Here is a 22753-nt window from a genome sequence, read left to right as displayed (position 1 = left end):
TATGCAATATCGATCTATTTGAATATTTTCACTACTCACTGTGTACCCCGATACTTTGTCTCGTTCGGTGTGCGGGAATGTCTTGCTGTGGCGTCCCACAGATCAGCTGTTCTCCGCCCTGGCAATGTTGGTTCCGGTTTGATCGAGATCTCGTCTTGCTTCCTGCGTGAGCTTGGTACAAACGTGAGTAGGATAATTCTTCTTTCGATTGAGACTTTATCGAAAAAAGCACTATCGAAAGAAGCATTATCCTACTCACAATTGTACCAAGCTCACGCAGGAAGCAAGACGAGATCTCGATCAAACCGGAACTAACATTGCCGGAGCGGAGAACAGCTGATCTGTGGGACGCCACAGCAAGACATTCCCGCACACCAAACGAGACAAAGTATCGGGGTACACAGTGAGTAGTGAAATTATTCGAATAGATCGATATTGCATAAGGACACAAAGCCTCCTTCACCTAGGGGTAAAACAGCCGAAATAGGGCTGGGACTGCATATGACGCATTTGGTACAATAGAATATCACAGACTGGATGGACATTTTGAATGTTATATTAGGGAAGAGCATATAAAAGAAAAGATGTACACCATCTAATCCACCATTTTATCTACCATCGGTTTGGATTTAACATATGACGCACAGAGACATTTGCAGCAACGATACAGCCTATGTTGCTGACAACGGCTTAGGTCAGGCTGGGGAAACCGCTCTATCTGAGCCAACTGCGATCTAACAATCACCCCCACAGGGGAGATACGGATGCAGTGGGCTCGACCTAGCGGATCCGGTACCCGATACACCCATACTTGTGCGACCATAGAGCAATTTACGATCCTTTATAGAATTTTATCGGTTTTATAATTTTATTGTTATTATTTGCTCCATATATGCACATGTGCATTTAATAAATTGTAATAATGTTATCTCCACGTGAACTACAAGTGTTTTGAGTGCCGGTTCCATCTTCTGCCAATTTTATTCAGAACTAGGGGTGTTTCTTTTGCTCCTGAGCACCAGGCGTGGTCAAACCTAAGTGAGCCAACTGTTTTGTCCTTTTTCAAAGCATCAATCTTTACACTACATTGACAATACATATAAGCTGAAATAGCGATGGCTACCTACACATATTAAGTACCTCTCTGTTTTGCTGAGTAGGGCGTCTTTAGCACCATTTCCCTCTCAGTGAACTCAGAGGACAACAACTGCACAAGGCGATCATTCTTAACTCTCTTTGTGTATACCAAGCTCTAGTACCACAGAAAGCGTGGAAGAGTCACTACTCCGTAATCCGGCCACTATACAATGATGAACTTCCTTTTGTGTATACCAAGCCTCAGAACCACTGGAAGTGTGGGGGTGTCATTACTCTGTAATCCCGTCACTATACAATGAAAGCCTGTAAGACCAGCTTTTTCGCCATATTTCTGAGGCTCCTCCCAAATATACTACAAAGAATAAAATGTGGGGGGGTTCAACCCGCACAACCCTGTATGCAGGTGCACATTGCTATGGCGAAATACAGATACAAACACAGATGCAATCGCATTCTGCACCCAGCACTCTGCCCTGCCTCTATGCTGGATGCTGAATAAGCCATTGGTATACATTTTGGCCAAAGCGTAATAAGCCACTCACCACGTCAAGGTCGCCTTCATGAGTGGTCCCTAACAATAGTTCCTACCTGTTATGGGCCATGACAGCCACACAAAGTCCAGGGAGTGTAGGTACAGCATGCACGCCAGGCACACTCTGCTTTTAACCCCGTCCGGTGTCATTACAGCTTTCATCGGATCCAGGGATGCAAGTACCAACATGCATGCTGAGCCCACTATATACTTCTCCTGGAGCCTAATGGCTACTGGTAGGTGCTATATAAGCAGACTCAGTTTTATACTGACTTTAAAACCAGCCTCCGGGGCAGACTAACTGGTCAGGTGTGCATGACTGCATGGAGATCGCCACGCCTCCAATATATACTACAAAGAAAAAAAATGTACACCAATGCCTTATTCAACATCCAGCATAGAGGCAGGGCAGAGTGCTGGTTGCAGAGTGCAATTGCATCTGTGTTTTTGCATTTGTATCTGTATTTCGCCATAGCAATGTGCACCTGCTAGGGGTTGTGCGGACTGAACCCCCCACATTTTTTTCTAACTATCTAATGTAATGACACAGGAAAGCCCAGAGCACAGAAATAACACCGCTCTCTCTCTCAGAACTGCACAATACTGCATACAAGGGCTGCTGGGGAGGTTCTTATATAGTAAGGGGGAGGCAACTTTCCTATTGGTTGCTAGGGATGTTGCTAAGCTCTGACAAAGATATTGCAGCCTTCTCATTGGTCCACAAGCAAGAAGGGAGGTTACTGATGAAAAAAAATCTATAATATTCGAAATTACGAATATATAGCACTATATTCTAAATATTTGCTAATTCTCGAAGTGCCGATATTCGCGATTAATATTCACAATTGGAATATTCGCGCCCCAACACTACTACCCAATACTTCTTACCACTACTAGCCCTAATCGCTCCCTAATCTATCCCCCAGCACTAGATAATGGCTCTATAAATGATCGTTAGTTGTCCTCCTGCAGAGATGGTCCTCGCTGCTCACAGACTAACCACACAAGGACAATCCTGTAGCTGGTTACAGGCTCCTCCCATCTGTAGTCCACACTGATTGGCTCATAGAGGCTGCCTGTCAGCCAATCAGGGCAAACCCTCCCCCCAGTTCTTGTCTGTGTCATGTGACAGGGCTTTTTCTTCCTACCTGGTGCTTTTGCCCACTGTCAAAACCTCAGGAAAATGGCGCTGAGAGCTGTTTAAAAGATTCATCCGAATTGAACCAGAAAACTTGAGGTTTGTTTCGGTGCCTAAAAATCTGAGATTCAAAACAAATGTCAGAATCGGTGAATAGATTCACTAATGTCTACTGAGAACACTAGGATGGATTGGACTGGACGTATTTGGTAACACATGGCAGAGGGAGTACTTAAAGACGACAAACCAAGTTGTTATAATATGAAATCTATTGTTTCACTGTATTTTTACTGTGCAAAAGTTGACTTACTATCAAGAGAGGTGAGAGAATGGTGGGACTGGTTGAAGCTAAGCAGGAGGTGACAAGATCCCCTATAGCTAACAGAGGAGCAGCTCTGACCTTCTAGCACAGCAGGTGTTGTGGCAGCAGAAGACTATGTTGGGTTCAACCCTTGTGAACCGATAACCAAAAAGTGAGAATGTGCGGAGCAAATAATTCCAGAACTGGATTGAAGACTGAAAATTGTCTCTTTGTCTAATGAGTCTCAATGTATAAAGAAGAGACTATGGCGTAGACCCCACAACTCCGGATTCATCTAGCGTGTACTCTATGGTTTGGTGCTGGTGGTAATGTAATGAGCAGGGATCCTTTGGTATTCCTTCACAATATATAATGACCCAACTTCTGCTGGTCATCATGGATGTCCATTTTACAGAGCAGTACTGTCCACCCATTGTCTACTGCTCATTTCCAGTATTGTAATGCTCCATGTCACAAAGCACACATCACTAACTGCTGGTTCCATAAACGTGACCCATGTCTGCCCACAAACAGATCTCAATTTTGTACAGAATTTCTATGGAACCATGGAACATGAATATAGAGCTGAACCTGAATCTTCATGATGTTATCCTATCAATATGGACCAGAATGTTTTCCCAAGACCTGGTAGAAACTATGGCCTGAAGGAATCAAGTGTCTCTGATAGTTAAAGTAGTCTCACCTCCTGTTAGAAATATGGACCTAACAAAGTGGTGGTCACTTCTTTATTGTAACATGTTCTTCTTAGATCTCTTTGTTGGCATGGTTTCAGATATTAGAAATCAAGGTTGTATTGCTTAGCGGTAACCGAATGGTATCGTTACTTCAGTTGAGACTCATAAAGTCTATCATCCAGTGCTAAGATATTTACACCCCTCAGCACCATTACTACCTCCTAGGGTTAGGCACTCCATAGTGTGACTGATCTAACTGTAAAAAATAACTTTCCTATATTCATATCACCCATTTCTTTCAATCTGAACAAGCCCAATATTTACACATGTACAGGCCGGCCACTTGAAAAGAATGAGTCTGCATCCTATCTGCTAAAAATGTGATTCGGATGCCGACCAGAAATACAATCGTGTGAATGGGAACTTACTCTTAGCCCACCCTTGCTGCTTGTTCAGATTCTCCACATGGAGTCAAACAACCCGACCCCATCTCGGACTGGTCCTGCAGACTTGCGTTGGATTAATAATAAATACAGAAAGGAATTTGAGGTAAAAACTTTATTGAAGGTTTTATGGACGATGATGATTTACTATAATAACAAGATTACCATTCTCTATAAGGAACATGGAATCACCAGACACAACGTCTACACTGAGGAAGATGATGGATATGAGCTACAAAAGATGACTAATAATGTCACCAGGCACAGAACTGGCCACCTGGGATCTGGAACGCTGAGGTTCCCGGAACATTTCACACTTGGCTCTGGAATATTTGTCAGTTTGGTGAATGTCATATCGGGGATGTGTTCTTGTATCCATGACTGGTATGATGGCACCAGGGTAAACACCGATGGGAAGTTTGGAAGAGCACAACCAACTGCCCAACTTACAGCTCCAACCTGGTACCAGACACCTCTAACCTTACACACCAGAGGTCCTCCAGAGTCTCCCTGTAAGAAAGCCCAAAGTACAACAATAAATACACGTAAAAGTATCACTGTACTGTATGTAAATGTCAGTGATATAAACCAAACCCAAATATAGAATGTGCTCACTAAATGTCATTACATTACAACATCCTGTATTATTCTCCAGAGCTGCACTCACTATTCTGCTGGTGCAGTCACTGTGTACATACATTACTTATCCTGCACTGATCCTGAGTTACATCCTGTATTATACTCCAGAGCTGCACTCACTATTCTGCTGGTGCAGTCACTGTGTACATACAGTACATTACTTATCCTGTACTGATCCTGAGTTACATCCTGTATTATACTCCAGAGCAGCACTCACTATTCTGCTGGTGCAGTCACTGTGTACATACATTACTTATCCTGTACTGATCCCGAGTCACATCCTGTATTATACCCCAGAGCTGCACTCACTATTCTGCTGGTGCAGTCACTGTGTACATACATTACTTATCCTGTACTGATCCTGAGTTACATCCTGTATTATACTCCAGAGCTGCACTCACTATTCTGCTGGCGCAGTCACTGTGTACATACATTACTTATCCTGTACTGATCCTGAGTTACATCCTGTATTATACTCCAGAGCTGCACTCACTATTCTGCTGGTGGAGACACTGTGTACATGCATTACTTATCCTGTACTGATCCTGAGTTACATCCTGTATTATACTCCAGAGCAGCACTCACTATTCTGCTGGTGCAGTCACTGTGTACATACATTACTTATCCTGTACTGATCCCGAGTTACATTCTGTATTATACTCCAGAGCTGCACTCACTATTCTGCTGGTGCAGTCACTGTGTACACACATTACTGATCCTGTACTGATCCTGAGTTACATCCTGTATTATACTCCAGAGCTGCACTCACTATTCTGCTGGTGCAGTCACTGTGTACATACATTACTTATCCTGTACTGATCCCGAGTTACATCCTGTATTATACTCCAGAGCTGCACTCCCTATTCTGCTGGTGCAGTCACTGTGTACATACATCACTTATCCTGTACCACTCCCTGTCCCAGTAAGGCTACTTTCACACTAGCGTTCGGCTGTCCGCTTGTGAGCTCCGTTTGAAGGCTCTCACAAGCGGACCCTAACGCTTCCGTCCAGCCCTAATGCATTCTGAGTGGATGCGGATCCGCTCAGAATGCATCAGTCTGGCGGCGTTCAGCCTCCGCTCCGCTCAGTGAGAGCGGACACCTGAATGCTGCTTGCAGCGTTCGGGTGTCCGCCTGGCCGTGCGGAGGCGTGCGGATCCGTCCAGACTTACAATGTAAGTCAATGGGGACGGATCCGTTTGAAGATGACACAATATGGCTCAATCTTCAAACGGATCGGTCCCCCATTGACTTTCAATGTAAAAGTCTGGACGGATCCGCTCAGGCTAATTTCACACTTAGACATTTTTTGACAATATAATGCAGACGGATCCGTTCAGAACGCTAGTGTGAAAGTAGCCTAAGCTGCGTCCCTTGTCATCCAGATGCAGATAATTCATTGAAAGCTAGATGCATCAAACATTGGCACAATTGAGACCCGAATCCTGGAGCCGCTCATTAGTATCTGCTCTATGATAGATGGACACAGTGCTGTTTATGGAGACGGATTCTAAATGTGAACTGGTACATGCTGAAGCAAGTGTGAACGAGGTACCTGGCAGCTGCTTCTCTTTCCTTCTACAAATCCGGCACATATCATGTCATCTAGGAGTATGGCATTACTGGGTGCATTGCCCTCACGAAACATCTTCCTACATCGCTCAAGGTCTATTAGTGGAGCCTCCACCTTCTGAAGGGTCATAGGTTCTGGCAGATCCACTGGACATAAAAAAAAAGTTATTTTTATGGCAATGCTTATATATATTAATAAATTGGTAATGTTATCTTTTTCTCTAATGTATTCTATATAATACTGCCTCTCCTTTTAAATGGTGAAAGCACATATAACACTGCCTCCACTTTCTTCATGTAAATGATGTAGGTACAGATAGTACTGCCTCCACTTTCTTCATGTAAATGATGTAGGTACAGATAGTACTGCCTCCACTTTCTTCATGTAAATGATGTAGGTACAGATAGTACTGCCTCCACTTTCTTCATGTAAATGATGTAGGTACAGATAGTACTGCCTCCCTGTCTCTCCATATAAAAGAGGTAGGTACAGATAGTACTGCCTCCCTGTCTTTCCATGTAAATTATGTAGGTACAGATAGTACTGCCCCCCTGTCTATCCATTTAAATTATGTAGGTACAGATAGTACTGCCCCCCTGTCTATCCATGTAAATGATGTAGGTACAGATAGTACTGCCTCCCTGTCTATCCATGTAAATGATGTAGGTACAGACAGTACTGCCTCCCTGTCTATCCATGTAAATGATGTAGGTACAGATAGTACTGCCCCCCTGTCTATCCATGTAAATGATGTAGGTACAGATAGTACTGCCCCCCTGTCTATCCATGTAAATGATGTAGGTACAGATAGTACTGCTTCCCTGTCTATACATGTAAATGATGTAGGTACAGACAGTACTGCCTCCCTGTCTATCCATGTAAATGATGTAGGTACAGATAGTACTGCCCCCCTGTCTATCCATGTAAATGATGTAGGTACAGATAGTACTGCCTCCCTGTCTATCCATGTAAATTATGTAGGTACAGATAGTACTGCCCCCCTGTCTATCCATGTAAATGATGTAGGTACAGATAGTACTGCCTCCCTGTCTATCCATGTAAATGATGTAGGTACAGATAGTACTGCCTCCCTGTCTCTCCATATAAATTATGTAGGTACAGATAGTACTGCCCCCCTGTCTATCCATGTAAATGATGTAGGTACAGATAGTACTGCCTCTCTGTCTCTCCATGTTAATGATGTAGGTACAGATAGTACTGCCTCCCTGTCTCTCCGTATAAATGATGTAGGTACAGATACTACTGACTCCCTGTCTATCCATGAAAATTATGTAGGTACAGATAGTACTGCCTTGCTGTCTATCCCTGTAAATGATGTAGGTACAGATAGTACTGTCTCCCTGTCTATCCATGTAAATGATGTAGGTACAGATAGTACTGTCTCCCTGTCTATCCATGTAAATGATGTAGGTACAGATAGTACTGCCTCCCTGTTTATCCATGTAAATGATGTAGGTACAGATAGTACTGCCTCTCTGTCTCTCCATGTAATTGATGTAGGTACAGATAGTACTGCCTCCATGTCTATCCATGTAAATGATGTAGGTACAGATAGTACTGCCTCCCTGTCTATCCATGTAAATGATGTAGGTACAGATACTACTGACTCACTGTCTATCCATATAAATGATGTAGGTACAGATAGTACTGCCTCCACTTTGTTCATTTAAATGATGTAGGTACTGATAGTACTGCCTCCCTGTATCTCCGTATAAATGATGTAGGTACAGATAGTTCTGCCTCCCTGTCTATCCATGTAAATGATGTAGGTACAGATAGTACTGTCTCCCTGTCTATCCATGTAAATGATGTAGGTACAGATAGTACTGCCTTGCTGTCTATCCCTATAAATGATGTAGGTACAGATAGTACTGCCTCGCTGTCTATCCATGTAAATGATGTAGGTATAGATAGTGCTGCCTTGCTGTCTATCCATGTAAATGATGTAGGTACAGATAGTACTGCCTCGCTGTTTATCCATGTAAATGATGAAGGTACAGATAGTACTGCCTTGCTGTCTATCCATGTAAATGATGTAGGTACAGATAGTACTGCCTCCCTGTCTCTCCATGATAATGATGAAGGACCAAATAGTACTGCCTCTCTGTCTATCCATGTAAATGATGTAGGTTCAGATAGTACTGCCTCCCTGTCTCTCCATGTAAATGATGTAGGTACAGATAGTACTGCCTCCCTGTCTCTCCATGTAAATGATGTAGGTACAGATAGTACTGCCTCTCTGTCTCTCCATGTAAATTATGTAGGTACAGATAGTACTGCCTTTCTGTCTCTCCATGTAAATTATGTAGGTACAGATAACACTGCCTCTCTGTCTCTCCATGTAAATGATGTAGGTACAGATAGTACTGCCTCTCTGTCTCTTCATGTAAATGATGTAGGTACACATAGTACTGCCTCCCTGTCTCTCCATGCAAATGATGTAGGTACAGATAGTACTGCCTCCCTGTCTATCCATGTAAATGATGTAGGTACAGATAGTACTGCCTCTCTGTCTCTCCATATAAATGATGTAGGTACAGATAGTGCTGCCTCTCTGTCTATCCATGTAAATGATGTAGGTACACATAGTACTGCCTCTCTGTCTATCCATGTAAATGATGTAGGTACAGATAGTGCTGCCTCTCTGTCTATCCATGTAAATGATGTAGGTACAGATAGTACTGTCTCCCTGTCTATCCATGTAAATGATGTAGGTACAGATAGTACTGCCTCCCTGTTTATCCATGTAAATGATGTAGGTACAGATAGTACTGCCTCTCTGTCTCTCCATGTAATTGATGTAGGTACAGATAGTACTGCCTCCATGTCTATCCATGTAAATGATGTAGGTACAGATAGTACTGCCTCCCTGTCTATCCATGTAAATGATGTAGGTACAGATACTACTGACTCACTGTCTATCCATATAAATGATGTAGGTACAGATAGTACTGCCTCCACTTTGTTCATTTAAATGATGTAGGTACTGATAGTACTGCCTCCCTGTATCTCCGTATAAATGATGTAGGTACAGATAGTTCTGCCTCCCTGTCTATCCATGTAAATGATGTAGGTACAGATAGTACTGTCTCCCTGTCTATCCATGTAAATGATGTAGGTACAGATAGTACTGCCTTGCTGTCTATCCCTATAAATGATGTAGGTACAGATAGTACTGCCTCGCTGTCTATCCATGTAAATGATGTAGGTATAGATAGTGCTGCCTTGCTGTCTATCCATGTAAATGATGTAGGTACAGATAGTACTGCCTCGCTGTTTATCCATGTAAATGATGAAGGTACAGATAGTACTGCCTTGCTGTCTATCCATGTAAATGATGTAGGTACAGATAGTACTGCCTCCCTGTCTCTCCATGATAATGATGAAGGACCAAATAGTACTGCCTCTCTGTCTATCCATGTAAATGATGTAGGTTCAGATAGTACTGCCTCCCTGTCTCTCCATGTAAATGATGTAGGTACAGATAGTACTGCCTCCCTGTCTCTCCATGTAAATGATGTAGGTACAGATAGTACTGCCTCTCTGTCTCTCCATGTAAATTATGTAGGTACAGATAGTACTGCCTTTCTGTCTCTCCATGTAAATTATGTAGGTACAGATAACACTGCCTCTCTGTCTCTCCATGTAAATGATGTAGGTACAGATAGTGCTGCCTCTCTGTCTATCCATGTAAATGATGTAGGTACACATAGTACTGCCTCCCTGTCTATCCATGTAAATGATGTAGGTACAGATAGTACTGCCTCTCTGTCTCTCCATATAAATGATGTAGGTACAGATAGTACTGCCTCTCTGTCTCTCCATATAAATGATGTAGGTACAGATAGTACTGCCTCTCTGTCTCTCCATGTAAATGATGTAGGTACAGATAGTACTGCCTCTCTGTCTCTCCATGTAAATGATGTAGGTACAGATAGTACTGCTCCCTGTCTATCCATGTAAATGATGTAGGTACAGATAGTACTGCCTCTCTGTCTATCCATGTAAATGATGTAGGTACACATAGTACTGCAGGGATCTGCATCTCAATATGTATCACTGGCAGAAGTCCTGTTCATTGAATATCAAGTGTTCCTCACCTCCTGATGCTATCCTTCCCCAGCCGGTTACCCAGCATTCCATGCCACAGGGGAAGGTGACGGAGGAAGTTGGCAGAGATATGGGCATGATGTACTTGGTGTAGATGACCGGGCTTGAGAGCTTCAGCAGAGCAATGTCCCCTCTGCTGGCCACTTCACCGGTGTACTCTGGGTGAGTGATAATTTCCTTCAGAGAGACCTTAACTTCATGTTCATTGGTGTAAGATCCCAGTTTGTATGCACCCAATCGCAAATAATAATAATTGAAATAAGAATCTCTGTGGAATGAAGAAATATAGAAGTGTCTGTTATCTATAGGTGAGATGGGAACACTGATCTGTATGACAAACCATATGATTACGATATCTCAAGCTATGGTCTTCAGACCTCACATAGTTCCATGATCTGGACAAGCCACCTATATGGCTTAGTATGGTAGACAGGCATCGCCCTCTTGGGTTCTTTCTAGTGATGAGCAAAGTTTTAAAAAATGTGATTTGGTCGATTTGCTGAACTCCGACAAGAAAATGTATTTTACAGTAAAAACAGAATTAGACACCGCGCACAGCCAATCAATCTAATACACCCCCTCCTGCTATTCTTCTCTGATCCAGTAATGCCAAGAAGTATCTCCACTAGATAATCAAGATTGCCTTGATTTGGATACTGTCCTGGGACTTCTCGTTATCCAAGGTGCAGGTCACGTCATAAAGGGCTCAGATCTTTTCACAGTTCTTGTGCGCAGGGGGTCTCAGCAGATGTATGGCTGCTAGTTCGGAGTTCACCCCGGCCGGAGGCGAAAACTCCGCTATACTATTACTCGCGCTCACGCTCACAAGGGTGCAGGTGACGTCACCACTAAGAGCTACGGGTCATCAGTAGCACCAAAATACTGCCAACGCGCTTTGAGCAAGTTATGATGCTCTTCGTCAGGGAATCACTTGAATGCTACTGTTGCTTTCTTTATATAGACACCGCTTCTCTGCATACACCCTACCAGCGCCATGAGTCCACCTGCGCCTCATTCGAAACCAAACTATTCAATCTCGGAATTAAGGCTACTGGGTATGAGCGTATCCAAATTAAAAGCAACAGTAGCATTCAAGTGATTCCCTTACGAAGAGCATCGTAACTTGCTCGAAACACGTTGGAGGTATTTTGGTGCTACTGATGACCCGTAGCTCTTAGTGGTGACGTCACCTGCACCCTTGTGAGCGTGAGCACAAGTAATAGTATAGCGTAGTTTTCGCCACCAGCCGGGGTGAACTCCGAACTAGCAGCCATACATCTGCTGAGACCCCCTGCGCACAAGAACTGTGAAAAGATCTGAGCCCTTTATGACGTGACCTGCACCTCGGATAACGAGACGTCCCAGGACAGTATCCAAATCAAGGCAATCTTGATTATCTAGTGGAGATACTTCTTGGCATTACTGGATCAGAGAAGAATAGCAGGAGGGGGTGTATTAGATTGATTGGCTGTGCGCGGTGTCTAATTCAGTTTTTACTGTGATTTGCACTTCCCTAGCAGCAGGACATACGGGAATGCTGCGACACTGCAGCATTGAGTATCTAGCGCCAGTGGTTCAGTTTATCAATACGTAAGAAAATGTATTTATTACAAATGCATTTGTCACGATTCGCAATAAGTCAGCTATACCCAGGCCACTCTGCCCAATCATATTCATCCCACTTGGTGGCCCAATCTCAGTGTGAAGGCTTGGAAGTTAAAGAGCAGAGAGATTGCAGGGAGAGTGCATCGCTGTGTGCATTACGTTCCAGTGCACCCACATTCATAGCTAATCCGTTCTCTAGGTACGGTGCCGTCAGTATTACAGGTGTAATTTATCTCCGTCTCATCACTGTGCAGTGCACCAAGATTCATTACTAATCCCTTCTGTTAAATAAAAGCATACAGCAGCCTTCAGTAAAGCCAAAAAACCCATGCGCAGCCCTTAAGTGCAATGGCTCCTTAGTGGAACAAAATAACGAAATGGGGGCAGAGCCAATAAAGTAATGGAGAAAAAAAATGTTCTCTTAATGCATGTGACCAAAAACATGCTTATTAATCCCTACTGTTAGCTTTACTGTGCGTTAATACTACAGGTCACTGTTACCCTCAGGTCTAATTTATTGCCATGCACCTAACCACGCAGTGTCCTAAGATTCAAGTAGTGGCCCCATGGTCAAGTGGGGAGGCAGCGGTGGCAGTAAGGCTGGGTTTATATCTATGTTTATTTTTCTGTTCTTCTGATCTGTTAGAATTACAGAAAACTACAAAAAAAAGAAACGGAGCCTGTATTTTGAACATCCATAAAGCCTCTTTCATGCGGTCAGTAATTCTAAGCCAAAAGCAGGAGTCCAAAACAGAGATAAAATGTCATAAAAATATTTGCATCTCATGTGTTTTTGACCCACTCCTGCTTTTGGCTTAAAATACTGATCAAATACAGATGCAAAAACTGACCACGTGAAAAAGGACTTATGCTCAATTTGCATCTGTTTCGGCCATTTATGTCTTAAATCAGGAAATAATTCCTGCATGCAGGACTTTAAAGGTCTCTTTCAGTCAGTATTTGGAGAGTATTTTGCATCAGTATTCGTGTTAGTCGAGCACCAAAGTGCTCCGGTGCTTGGATGCTCGAGTAGAACACCTCGGGATGCTCGGATGCTCTACCGAGCACAATGCAAGTCAATGGGAGAACCCGAGCATTAAACCAGTCACCGCCTGCTCTGAAGAGGGGAGGGCGACTGGTTCATAGAAAAAGGTCAGAAATTGATGGAAACACCACTGAAATGGTTCAGGAACAGCATGGGGAGGACGTCTGGATGCATCTTGCTGCTGGGAACCATGTTGTCCGAGTAGTGCGCCACTTTTACAGACTGACAATAATACGCACAAAACTGAAGATAAAATCGATTTTAGAGGAAAAATTGTTAGGAAACATTCCTTCCTGTATATTTACTTGTATATAAAGTGCAAATGCTGCCAAAATACAACCTGTATATCACATAAAGGAGGCCTCATCCACATTGTGGTACAATAGTTCAGGTAGTGGGACTCCTGCACTCATAAAGCCTATGCACTAAGTGAAAGGGCTGCCAAAAATTACAAGGATCCGACGCTCCGATACACCCTTTATTACACATAAAGGAGGGCATCATACACAGCCTTGAAAAATTATGATTGATGGCCTGCTGGTGACCCTTAAAAACATTTGGAGCAAGGGCCTGCTGGTGACCCTCTAAAACATTATGATTGATGGCCTGCTGCTGAGCTGACCATCTAAAACATTAGGGGCGAGGGCCTGCTGGTGACCCTCTAAAGCATTAGGGGCGAGGGCCTGCTGGTGACCCTCTAAAACATTAGGGGTGAGGGCCTGCTGCCAAGCTGACCATATAAAACATTTTGGGGGCGAGGGCCTGCTGCTGAGCTGACCCTCTAAAACATTAGGAGTGAGGGCAGCCTAATAAGCATGTTGATATGATGGAGGAGGACGAGAAAAGGGAGATTGAACCATATACCCTTGTTTGTGGTGGAAGGGGTGCATGGGAATACAGTGTATTTACTACACCATAAAGCGACATTTAGAGGGCCTTTATGCCCAGCTGCTTTTCTTTGGTGGAGCAGAGAAGTCAGGAACAATCCAGGCCTGGTTCATTTTGATAAGAGTCAACCTGTCAGCATTTTCAGTTGACAGGCGGATGCACTTATCAGTTATTATGCCACGAGCAGCACTAAATATCCAAAACGCTGGCGGCAGGGCAGGCCAGCACCTCTAAGGCGAAGGGCGCCAGTTTGTGCCACGTGTCCAGCTTGGACACCCAATAGTTGTAAGGCACAGGGGGATCACTGAGGACGCTGACACGGTCTTCTACGTACTCCTTCACCATATTCCAAAACTTTTCCCTTCTTGTGACACTAGGCCGCGCATCATGGTGAGGGTGCTGGCGGGGTGTCATGAAACTGTCCGATGCCTTGGAGAGTGTTCCCCTGCCTCTGTTGGAACTGATGTGTGTTCCCCTCATCTCTCCTTCTCAGTTGCCCAAGGAACTAAGTACTCTGCCGCCAGCGTTGTCAGATGGAAATTTTTGGAGCAATTTTTCCACAAGGACCTTCTGGTATTGCACCATTTTGCTTATTGGCAACTGTGTCTCATCATAATCATCCACCTCCTGAAACACTAATTGCCGTTCCCCACCATCATCTACTACTGTGAATGCTCCATAGTTTGGAAATCAGGGCACAAGATCTGTCCCTCTTTAAGCGTGCTTGGCGAGAGGCCCAAATTAAGGAATAGTGCTGAAAAGAGCTCCTGGGAATATCCGAGTGTGGGATCGCTTGTTTGCCCAGACTCTCCATGATGGGAGGAAGGAGGATCAGGGTGAGGATTCTGTTGAGCAGACTCTTGGCTACTGAGACTGGACTTTGTGTAAGACAGGGTGGTGCTTAACCGACTGGAAGCATTATCTGCTGCAATCCAACCGACAACCTGCTCGCACTGGTCTGACTTCAAGAGCGTTGTCCTGCGCCGCCCTGCAAACTGGGACATGAAGATAGGTATTGTGGATGAGTTTGTTTTAAGTGCTCTGGCAGCAGGCGCAGTTTGACCAGGGCCTCTGCGTGCACCATCAACATCACGGCCCCTTCCCCGTCCCTTACTGTTCGCCTTGCGCATATTAAACGGTACTAAAATTACACTGAATGAAAACGTTATACAGGAGATGTAGCGCAGATAATGTCACTGTCTGCAGCGGCCAATCTATTGTACGCTATTTAGCTCAGGTTGCGCTAAAAATATATATTGCTGCCACACAAAATAGTCCTTAAAAGGACTTTTGGGTCTATAACAAGTATAAAAACTAAAATATTGCCATTTCAATCCCTACACTATCTCTCCCTGACTAATACTTAGCAGAACACGTGTCATTGGGTACTATATAGCACCCGATGACGCGTTCTGGCCAGCCAATCACTGTAATGCCAGCAGTCAACATGGCTACGGCATAACAGTGAATGGCAGTACTTACCTACATGTTTATTTGCTGTGTAGCAGCCAAAAAAGGTGCGGGGAGGAGACTCAAGCATCGCGCTCAAGCACACGCGGTATTCAGCCGAACACCGCGATCTGCCGAGCATCATAATGCTCGAGCCGAACTAGTGTTCAGTCGAACATGCTCGCCCAACACTAATCAGTATTTGATCAGTATTTGTAAGCCAAGAACAGGAGTGGATCCAAAACAGAGGTAAAATGTAATGAAATTATTAGCATCTCATCCGTGTCGTGGACCCACTCCTGCTTTAGATTACCAATTCTGATTGAATACTAATGCAAAACACTGACCAAATACTGATTGTCTGAAAGAGCCCTTATGCTCAATTTGCATGCAGGACTTTAAGGACCTCTTTTAGACAGTCAGGATTTGGTCAGTGTTTTGCATCAGTAATTGTAAGCCAAAAACAGTGGGTCCAAAACAGAGATAAAATGTAATGGGATTATTAGCATCTCATCCGTGTTTTAGACCCACTCCTGCCTTTGGCTTACAAATTCTGATCAAATACTGACCAAATACTGGCCGTGTGAACGAGGCCATAAGGACGATCAAAATATAAGATCAGTTTTTTTCCTGTTCTTCAGATGGTTTAGAAGAAGGAAAAAATAAACCATGATGTCAACACAAACAAACAGGGACAATAGTAGCCCCATAACAGAGTGGAAGACACTGGAAAATAACCAGACTGTTAACCCTGCCAGAAACAGAACTGTGCCCTGTGTGCAGTCTCTTCTCCTGTGCAGTCCCTGTGTGCAGTCTCTTCTCCTGTGCAGTCCCTGTGTGCAGTCTCTTCTCCTGTGCAGTCACTGTGTGCAGTGTCTTCTCCTGTGCAGTTACTGTGTGCAGTCTCTTCTCCTGTGCAGTCCCTGTGTGCAGTCTCTTCTCCTGTGTAGTCACTGTGTGCAGTGTCTTCTCCTGTGCAGTCCCTGTGTGCAGTCTCTTCTCCTGTGCAGTCACTGTGTGCAGTCTCTTATCCTGTGAAGTCCCTGTGTGCAGTATCTTCTCCTGTGCAGTCTCTTCTCCTGTGCAGTCACTGTGTGCAGCGTCTTCTCCTGTGTAGTTACTGTGTGCAGTCTCTTCCTACTGTGCACTTATTGTGTGCAGTCTCTTTTCCTGTGCAGTCCCTGTGTGCAGTCTCTTCTCCTGTGCAGTCACTGTGTGCAGTCTCTTCTCCTGTGCAGTTATTGTGTGCAGTCTCTTCTTCCTGTGCACTTACTGTGTGCAGTCTCTTCTCCTGTGCAATCACTGTGTGCAGTCTCTTCCCCTGTGCAGTCACTCTGTGTAGTTTCTTCCTCTGTCCAGTCACTGTGTGCAGTCTCTTCTCCTGCTCAGTCTCTGAGTGCAGTCTAATCCTCCTGTGCAGTCACTGGGTGCAGTCTCTGGTTCATGTGCAGTCACTGTGTGCAGTCTCCTCCTCCCATGCAGTCACTGTGTGCAGTCTCTTCTCCTGTGCAATCACTGTGTGCAGTCTCTTCCCCTGTGCAGTCACTCTGTGTAGTTTCTTCCTCTGTCCAGTCACTGTGTGCAGTCTCTTCTCCTGCGCAGTCCCTGTGTGCAGTCTCTTCTCCTGTGCAGTCCCTGTGGGCAGTCTCTTCTCCTGCTCAGTCTCTGAGTGCAGTCTAATCCTCCTGTGCAGTCACTGGGTGCAGTCTCTGGTTCATGTGCAGTCACTGTGTGCAGTCTCCTCCTCCCATGCAGTCACTGTGTGGTGTCTCTTCTCCTGTGCAGTCACTGAGTGCACTCTCTTCCTCCTGTGCAGTCACTGGATGCAGTCTCTGGCTCCTGTGCAGTCACTCTGTGCAGTCTCTCTCTGTCATGGTGCAGGGAGAAGATGTGGATTCTGTGATACCCCCAGAATATATACAGTGGGATGCGAAAGTTTGGGCAACCTTGTTAATCGTCATGATTTTCCTGTATAAATCGTTGGTTGTTACATATATCATACAGGAGACACACACAGAGATATCTGAGAAGTGAAATGAAGTTTATTTGATTTACAGAAAGTGCTATAATCCGGCCGGTGCAGACATGTGGTCTCTGTTGTTGTCATTTTATTGATTCCAAAACCTTTAGAACAAATTATTGGAACTCAGATTGGCTTGGTAAGCTCGGTGACCCCTGACCTACAAACACAGGTGAATCTAATTATGAGAAAGAGTATTTAAGGGGGTCAATTGTAAGTTTCCCTCCTCTTTTAATTTTCTCTGAAGAGTAGCAACATGGGGGTCTCAAAACAACTCTCCAATGACCTGAAGACACAGATTGTCCATCATCATGGTTTAGGGGAAGGACACAGAAAGCCGTCTCAGAGATCTCCGCCGTCTGTTTCCACAGTTAGGAACATATTGAGGAAATGGAAGACCACAGGCTCAGCTCAAGTTACGGCTCGAAGTGGCCGACCAAGAAAAATCTCGGATAGACAGAAGCGACGAATAGTGAGAACAGTCAGAGTCAACCCACAGACCAGCACCAAAGACCTACAACATCATCTTGCTGCAGATGGAGTCACTGTGCATCGTTCAACCATTCGGCGCACTTTACACAAGGAGATGCTGTAGGCGAGAGGGATGCAGAGGAATCCTTTTCTCCGCCGCTTGAGGTCGGCTAAAGCACATTGGGATAAGCCAGCTTCATTTTGGAATAAGGTGCTGTGGACTGATGAAACTAAAATTGAGTTATTTGGCCATAACAAGGGGCGTTATGCATGGAGGAAAAATACCACAGCATTCCAAGAAAAACACCTGCTACCTCCAGTAAGATATGGTGGTGGTTCCATCATGCTGTGGGGCTGTGTGGCCAGTGTAGGGACTGGGAATCTTGTCAAAGTTGAGGGACGCATGGATTCCACTCAGTATCAGCAGATTCTGGAGACCAATGTCCAGGAATCAGTGACAAAGCTGAAGCTGCGCCGGGGCTGGATCTTCCAACAAGACAACGACCCTAAACACTGCTCAAAATCCACTAAGGCATTTATGCAGAGGAACAAGTACAACGTTCTGGAATGGCCACCTCAGTCCCCAGACCTGAATATCATGGAAAATCTGTGGTGTGACTTATAGAGAGCTGTCCATGCTCGGAAGCCATCAAACCTGAATGAACTAAAGATGTTTTGTAAAGAGGAATGGTCCAAAATACCTTCAACCAGAATCCAGACTCTCATTGGAACCTACATGAAGCGTTTAGAGGCTGTAATTTCTGCAAAAGGAGGATCTACTAAATATTGATTTCATTTATTTTTTGTAGTGCCCACATGTATGCACCTGCCTAATTGTGTTTAAACATCTATAGCACTTTCTGTAAATCCAATAAACTTCATTTCACTTCTCAGATATCACTGTGTGTGCCTCCTATATGATATATTTATCTGACATCGTAAAAACCAACGATTTATACAGGAAAATCATGACGATTAACAAGGTTGCCCAAACTTTCGCATCCCACTGTATATGTAACACACACAGATAGATAAATAGATACAGACAGATCCTGAGCCGGTACAGACTGAGCGCCCACAGCCTGCTCATCAGATCCAGGTGTCACTGACAGAGGTACATGCCCAGGGAGAGCAGACTGTGCCAGCAGTGAGACCAGGATGCCATGGAGGATGAGGCTCATTTACGGCTCTGGTGCCCCAAATACTCAGCAGTGAGGGATTCTCACTTCAGGAGACTGTCTGATCTCTGCCCACCTCTCCATGGGGGAGGAAGAGAAACTCTCCAAAACTGCTGGGGGACAAGGAGAACACAGCGGCCATAGCAGCACAATATATGTATGTATACTGTCTGCCATAGACATATACCACTGTTTTTCTTGAGTTTTTCCCTTAGTTACAGCTGTTTAAAAATTTACAATATGAGGACCTTCTCAAGATGGCTCCTCTGCCAGTTCTCTGAGGCCAAAACTGCTTTCCCTCACTTCCCATACACACTTGCTGTACCAATCAGATTGGATTACTGAGAGACACGCCTCCTCACTCTGAAGCCTAATGCAGGCATGCAGTGTGAAGGACCGCCCCTCTGTCTTCTTAGCCGGAGACAGTAGAGCCATATGGCCCCTGTCTTTTAAGGGAGCAGTGGAAAGGGACAGAGGACATTAATGAAAGCTGTTATTATAAGGTCATTACAGATCTTTTGACGATCAATTACAGACTAACTCAGGTATACATGCCGAGCTCTAACAGACTAGTAAATAAAAACATATGACAGTTACCCTTTAATTGAATTAATAGATAGATAGATAGATAGATAGATAGATAGATAGATAGATAGATACTGTAGATAGATAGATAGATAGATAGATAGATAGATAGATAGATAGATAGATAATAGATAGATAGATAGAGATGAGATAGATAATAGATAGATAGATAGAGATGAGATAGATAATAGATAGATAGATAGATAGATAGAGATGAGATAGATAATAGATAGATAGATAGAGATGAGATAGATAATAGATAGATAATAGATAGATAGATAGATAGATAGATAGATAGATAGAGATGAGATAGATAATAGATAGATAGATAGATAGATAGATAGATAGAGATGAGATAGATAATAGATAGATAGATAGATAGATAGATAGATAGAGATGAGATAGATAATAGATAGATAGATAGATAATAGATAGATAGATAGATAGATAATAGATAGATAGATAGATAGATAGAGATGAGATAGATAATAGATAGATAGATAATAGATAGATAGATAGATAGATAATAGATAGATAGATAGATAGATAGAGATGAGATAGATAATAGATAGATAGATAATAGATAGATAGATAGATAGATAGATAGATAGATAGATAGATAGATAGAGATGAGATAGATAATAGATATATGATGATATATAGATAGATAAACAGGTAGATAGATAGACATGAGATAGATGAATAGTTAGATATTACATAGATAGATATGTCGGCCCATCTACCAATCGACTAGGTGGCTTCTAACAGTCGGGACCTACTCTAACACATGCTTGTATCCTACAAGACTCTGGGCCAAAGAAGGATACAAGCATATGTTAGAGTAGGTTCTGTCTGTTAGAAGCCACCTTGTCGATTGATAGATGGGCCGACATATTTTTATTATCAATAATATGCGCTAAGAGCTTCTACTTTGTCTAATGGTAAGTATAGCAGTAATGCATTTCACATTTTTTTCACATATTTACCATTTACCTATGTCTTAGTGCATTTTACAATTTTTTCCAAGCGTTGTGCTGCTACTTCTAGTTCTACGTGTATATGCATATATAATTGTCATACTAGCTTGCACCTGTTGTTACTTGGAGGTGCTGGTTCATTCTTTGTTTACTTCTAGATAGAAATATAGATAGACCAGTACAGCCTGGCAAAGGGGAAAATCCAGAGGACGATACACAAGGGCAAAGAGGAGTATATCAGAGTCTGGAGGAACAACATAAGAACATCCCAGAAGCTGACAGTATACCAGAGCCTGCAGAGGGAGTACAAACTGGCCCCATATCTGGAGAAATTCTGCAACCCCAGAGACTGACAGATCCTGAGCCGCTACAGACTGAGCGCCCACAGCCTGCTCATCAAATGTGGGAGTCACCGACAGAGGTACGTGCCCAGGGAGAGCAGACTGTGCCAGCAGTGCGACCAGGAGGCTGTGGAGGATGAGGCTCATTTCCTGCTGCAGTGCCCAAATACTCAGCAGTGAGAGAGACTCAGGAGACTGTCTGATCTCTGCCCAGACTTTACCTCCATGGAAGAGGAAGAGAGACTCTCCGTACTGCTGGGGGAAGAGGAGAACACAACGGCCACAGCAGCACAATATAGTACTGCCTGCCATGGACTGAGAGAAGCCTGATATACCATGGACTCCTATACCCTGATATACCATGGATCCTGGATGTGTCCCCATCTGCTAACCATACACAATTATTTCCCACTTGCTTTGGCAATGATAAAATGTATTTAGTCCTGCCAATAAAGATTATTTGATTTAAATTGATAGATAGATATATGATAGATAAATAGATAGATAGATAGATAGTAGATAGATAATAAATAGATAATAGCCCCTGCCCCTGTCTGTACTCACTCTTTGAAGCAGTGTGCGGCGGAGAGCACCCACTGCCTGGAGATGAGGCTTCCCCCACATATATGATAGAAGTTTTTCGTCACGCTGACCTGCCAGGGCCACTCCCCATCCACAGCATCAGTGCCCCCGACTATACGGCTGGAGAAGACCGGAGAGCCAAGCAGCGGAGAAGAGCTTCTGTTAGTGGAAGCAGCGAAGGAGTCTGCAAAATAAGACACAGAAAGTATACACACCCTATAAAAATATTCACACCCTCCATGGTCATTTTGAGTGCAGCACAGTGGTTTAAACTCAGCAGCTGCAGCCCTGGGTGGAGCGGGGCCTCTATCTGCTTTGTGCACGTGAATTTTTATTTTTTTTTGCTTTCTGTCCAAGTTTACACAAGTCTCAGATTCCCAGTAGCAGTTCTACCAGGAGCAGTTCTACCAGGGGCAGTTCCACCAGGGGCAGTTCTACCAGGGGCAGTTCCACCAGGGGCAGTTGTACCAGGAGCAGTTGTACCAGGGGCCGTTATACCAGGAGCAGTTCTACCAGGGCCAGTTCTACCAGGAGCAGTTCTACCAGGGGCCGTTTTACCAGGAGCAGTTCTACCAGGGCCAGTTCTACCAGGAGCAGTTCTACCAGGAGCAGTTCTACCAGGAGCAGTTCTTCCAGGAGCAGTTCTACCAGGAGCAGTTTTACCAGGAGCAGTTCTACCAGGGCCAGTTCTACCAGGGGCAGTTCTACCAGGGGCAGTTCTACCAGGGGCAGTTTTACCAGGGCCAGTTCTACCGGGAGAAGTTCTACCAAGACCAGTTCTACCAGGAGCAGTTCTACCAGGGGCAGTTTTACCAGGAGCAGTTCTACTAGGAGCAGTTCTACCAGGGGCAGTTCTACCAGGAGCAGTTCTACCAGGGGCAGTTCTACATGGGGCAGTTCTACCAGGGCCAGTTCTACCAGGGCCAATTCTACCAGCGGCAGTTCTACCAGGGGCAGTTCTACCAGGAGCAGTTCTACCAGGGGAAGTTCTACCAGGGGTAGTTCTACATGGGGCAGTTCTACCAGGGCCAGTTCTACCAGGGCCAGTTCTACCAGGGGAAGT

The 22753-nt window shown here is 44.2% G+C and overlaps 1 protein-coding gene across 1 annotated transcript; it reads right to left on the bottom strand.

Annotated features, from left to right (window-relative positions):
* Positions 1-4411: 4411 nt before the first annotated feature.
* LOC122945560 (prostasin-like) lies at positions 4412-21931 on the bottom strand. The gene is made up of 5 exons (XM_044304625.1): positions 21925-21931; positions 21673-21874; positions 10540-10817; positions 6401-6564; positions 4412-4717 (listed from the first exon to the last, which is right to left on the bottom strand). Exons 1-5 carry the CDS (start codon positions 21929-21931, stop codon positions 4412-4414), a joined length of 957 nt encoding a protein of 318 aa, XP_044160560.1.
* Between the last annotated feature and the right edge of the window lie 822 nt (positions 21932-22753).

This window comes from Bufo gargarizans, chromosome 8 (genome assembly GCF_014858855.1).
Source record: "Bufo gargarizans isolate SCDJY-AF-19 chromosome 8, ASM1485885v1, whole genome shotgun sequence".
Taxonomy (NCBI): Eukaryota; Metazoa; Chordata; class Amphibia; order Anura; family Bufonidae; genus Bufo; species Bufo gargarizans.
The sequence above is the reverse complement of the archived record's forward strand: the minus strand, read 5'-3'. Positions and strand labels throughout refer to the sequence as shown.